The sequence below is a fragment of the Egretta garzetta genome, unplaced genomic scaffold, assembly GCF_000687185.1.
Source record: "Egretta garzetta isolate BGI_Z169 unplaced genomic scaffold, ASM68718v1 scaffold961, whole genome shotgun sequence".
Lineage (NCBI taxonomy): Eukaryota > Metazoa > Chordata > Aves > Pelecaniformes > Ardeidae > Egretta > Egretta garzetta.
The window spans coordinates 4,861-8,330 of NW_009258632.1; the positions used below are offsets into that span (position 1 = coordinate 4,861).

The 3,470-nt window shown below is 61.9% G+C and overlaps 1 protein-coding gene and 1 long non-coding RNA gene across 2 annotated transcripts; one reads left to right on the forward strand and one right to left on the reverse strand.

Annotated features, from left to right (window-relative positions):
• Nucleotides 1-167: 167 nt before the first annotated feature.
• On the forward strand, nucleotides 168-1,286 carry LOC118453323. The gene is made up of 3 exons (XR_004843242.1): nucleotides 168-216; nucleotides 674-757; nucleotides 1,274-1,286. It is a non-coding gene; the product is annotated as an uncharacterized LOC118453323 (long non-coding RNA).
• Nucleotides 1,287-2,286: 1,000 nt separating this feature from the next.
• Nucleotides 2,287-3,409, reverse strand: LOC118453322 (3-methyl-2-oxobutanoate dehydrogenase [lipoamide] kinase, mitochondrial-like). The gene is made up of 2 exons (XM_035903733.1): nucleotides 2,545-3,409; nucleotides 2,287-2,456 (listed from the first exon to the last, which is right to left on the reverse strand). The coding sequence occupies exons 1-2, from the start codon at nucleotides 2,973-2,975 to the stop codon at nucleotides 2,312-2,314; spliced, it is 576 nt and encodes a 191-aa protein (XP_035759626.1). The 5' UTR covers nucleotides 2,976-3,409; the 3' UTR covers nucleotides 2,287-2,311.
• Nucleotides 3,410-3,470: the final 61 nt, after the last annotated feature.

Consider the following 3,470-nt stretch of genomic DNA (forward strand, 5'->3'; position numbering starts at 1 on the left):
GGGCTATAGGTGACGACCCCCTATAGGGGTCCGGGTGTCCCCTCCCCCCTCCAGATTTCTACGACCCCCAGCGCGACGCCGAGCCGTCCCACCGCGCCCAGCGGGGCGGCCGAGACCCCCAGGGGGAGGAGGAGGAGGAGGAGGATGAAGGCCCCGAGGAGGAGGAGGGTGGTGAAGATGGAGACCCTAAGGAGGAGGAAGGCGATGGTGAGGAAGGTGGGGGCCCCGAGGAGGAAGAGGAGGGAGGTGACCCCAAGTAGGAGAGAGGGGACACTGAGGGGGGAAGATGGAGACCCCTGAGGAGGAGGATGGAGACCCCAAGGAGGAGGATGAAGGCCCTGAGGAGGAGGAGGGTGGTGGTGAAGATGGAGTCCCTGAGGAGGAGGAAGGCGATGGTGAGGAAGGCGGAGGCCCCGAGGAGGAAGAAGAGGGAGGTGACACCGAGTAGGAAAGAGGGGACACTGAGGGGTGAAGATGGAGACCCCTGAGGAGGAGGATGAAGGTCCCAAGGAAGAGGAGGGTGAGGAGGAGGATGAAGGCCCCGAGGAGGATGGTGAGGAGGATGATGAAGGCCCCGAGGAGGAGGATGGAGACCCCAAGGAGGAGGAGGGTGGTGAAGATGGAGACCCTGAGGAGGAGGAAGGCAATGGTGAGGAAGGCAATGGTGAGGAAGGTGGGGGCCCCGAGGAGGAGGAAGGTGATGGTGAGGAAGGTGATGGTGAGGAAGGTGATGGTGAGGAAGGGGATGGTGAGGAAGGTGGGGGCCCCCGAGGAGGAAGAGGAGGGAGGTGACACCGAATAGGAGAGAGGGGACACTGAGAGGGGAAGATGGAGACCCCTGAGGAGGAGGATGAAGGCCCCAAAGAGGAGGAGGGTGGTGAGGAGGAGGATGAAGGCCCCGAGGAGGAGGATGGAGAGGTGGTGAAGCCGGAGGCCCCAAGGAGGAGGAAGGTGATGGTGAGGAGGAGGATGGAGACCCTGAGGAATGAGATGATGGAGGCCCCGAGGAGGAGGAAGGTGATGGTGAGGAGGATGGAGACCCTGAGGAGGAGGAGGAGGATGGAGACCACAAGAAGGATGGAGATGAAGATGGAGACACCAGGGAGGACAGAGACACTGAGGAGGAAGGCGGCGGTGAGGAGGAGGAAGGTGACAGTGAGGAGGCAGATGGAGAGGCTGAGGAAGAAGACGGAGATGCTGAGGAGGAGGAAGGAGATGAAGATGGACACCCTGAGCAAGACGATGGACACCCTGAGAGATGAGGAGGAGGAAGATGATGAAGATGATGATGATGATGGATTTGGAGCAACAAATAGGCTGAATGGGGCTTCCAGGCACTGTGACGGCCCCTCAGCCTTCCTCCCCTCCTCCTCCTCCTCCTGGTCCCCCACACCCGGGTCCCCAATAAACCCTCTCCCCTCGGCACTGGCTGCAGCTTTAATGAGGGCGGGGCCCCACTCTGCTAACGAGGGGGGCCCTAATGAAGACAAACGGGGTGGGGGATCAGGAACCCCAATGTCCTGGGTGGGTGGGGTGGGCGCCTCAATGTCCAAGTGAGGGACCCAGGTGTCCGGGAGCACCTTGACCTCCATGACGATGAACGTCCAACGTGGGGGGGGTCTCCAGGAGCACCTTGACCTCCATGGTGATCAATGTCCAACATGGGGAGGTCCTTCAGGTCCACCTTGACCTCCATGGTGATCAACGTCCAATACGGGGGGGTTCTCCAGGAGCACCTTGACCTTTGTGATGACCATTGTCCAACATGGGGGTCTCCAGCTCCACCTTGACCTCCATGGTGATCAACATCCAACAAGGAGGAGTTCTCCAGGAGCTCCTTGACCTCCATGGTGATCAACATCCAACATGGGAAGATCCTCCAGGTTCACCTTGACCTCCACGGTGATCAACGGCCAACATGGGGAGGTCCTCCAGGTTCACCGTGACCTCTATGATGACCAAACTCCAACACTGGGTGGTCCTCCAGGACCACCTTGACCTCCATGGTGATCAACATCCAAGAAGGAAGAGTTCTCCAGGAGCACCTTGATCTCCATGGTGATCAACGGCCAACATTGGGTGGTCCTCCAGGAGCACCTTGACCTCTATGACGATCAACAGCCAACATTGGGTGGTCCTCCAGGGGGTGGTCCCCCGGGGCCCCCTTGACCTCCATGGTGATCAACGGCCAACGTGGGGGGGCCTCCAGGTCCACCTTGACCTCCGTGGTGATCAACGGCCAACGCGGGGGTCTCCGTGGCCCAGGCGTCCGGGGCGGTGGGGCAGGGGGAACCCCGCCGTGGGGGGCCCCCTAGATGCGGAAGCTCTCCCCCTTGCCGTCGATGTGGCGCAGGCGCAGGTAGACGTCGGTGCCCACCCCCTGCAGCGACTGCAGGCAGAGCGAGCCCCCCAGGTACTCGGCGTAGGCCCGCGAGGTGGGCAACCCGAACCCGAACCTGGGGGGCAGCCGTGGGTCACCAGGGGGGTCCCCGAGATTTGGGAATGGGGGGGGAATCCCCTTGGTGGCCCTCCATCGTGACGTACCCGTGCATGGGGCCGGCCTGGCCGCTGTTGCTGAGGTCGAGGAGGTTGCGGAAGGGACCCCCCAAGCGGGGGGCCTGGGCGCTGGCCTCGGCCGTGCTGAAGTGGTACTCGGTCACCTTGTCCAGGAGGTCATGGGGGATCCCACCACCCCGGTCGGAGATCCTGGGGGAGGGACATGGGGCAGACCCCTCAGGGGCGTCCCCGAAGATGGGGGGCACCGGAGGGGAGGGGGTGGAGGACCCCCAGTAGAGAGGAACATCTTGGGGACACCGTGGAGACCATCCATGGGGACACCATGGAGAACTACTAAGCAGGAACACCTTGGGGACATCCATGGGTGTGGGGACACCATGGAGAACCCCCTCATGGTGACACCATCCATGGGGACACAAAGACACCATGGAGAACCCCCTCATGGTGACACCATCCATGGGGACACAAAGACACCATGGAGAACCCCCTCATGGTGACACCATCCATGGGGACACAAAGACACCATGGAGAACCCCCTCATGGTGACACCATCCATGGGGACACAAAGACACCATGGAGAACCCCCTCATGGTGACACCATCCATGGGGACACAAAGACACCATGGAGAACCCCCTCATGGTGACACCATCCATGGGGACCCTCAAGTGACTGAGGCCACCTTGGGGACATCATGGAGACCCTTCCTCAGGACATGGGGACACTGTGGGGACCCCCCTGTAGCTGAGAAGACCTTGGGGACACCTATGGGTATAAGGACACCCTGGAGAGCCCTTGTGGGGACATGGGGACACCCTGGAGAACCTCCCGTGAAGACGCTGAGGTACCCCGGGGACCCCCCAGTAGCTAAGGGCACCTTGGGGACACCTATGGGGACACCGTGGAGACCCCCCCACACACACACAACCCTGGGGACACCCCTCCCCCAGCCGGT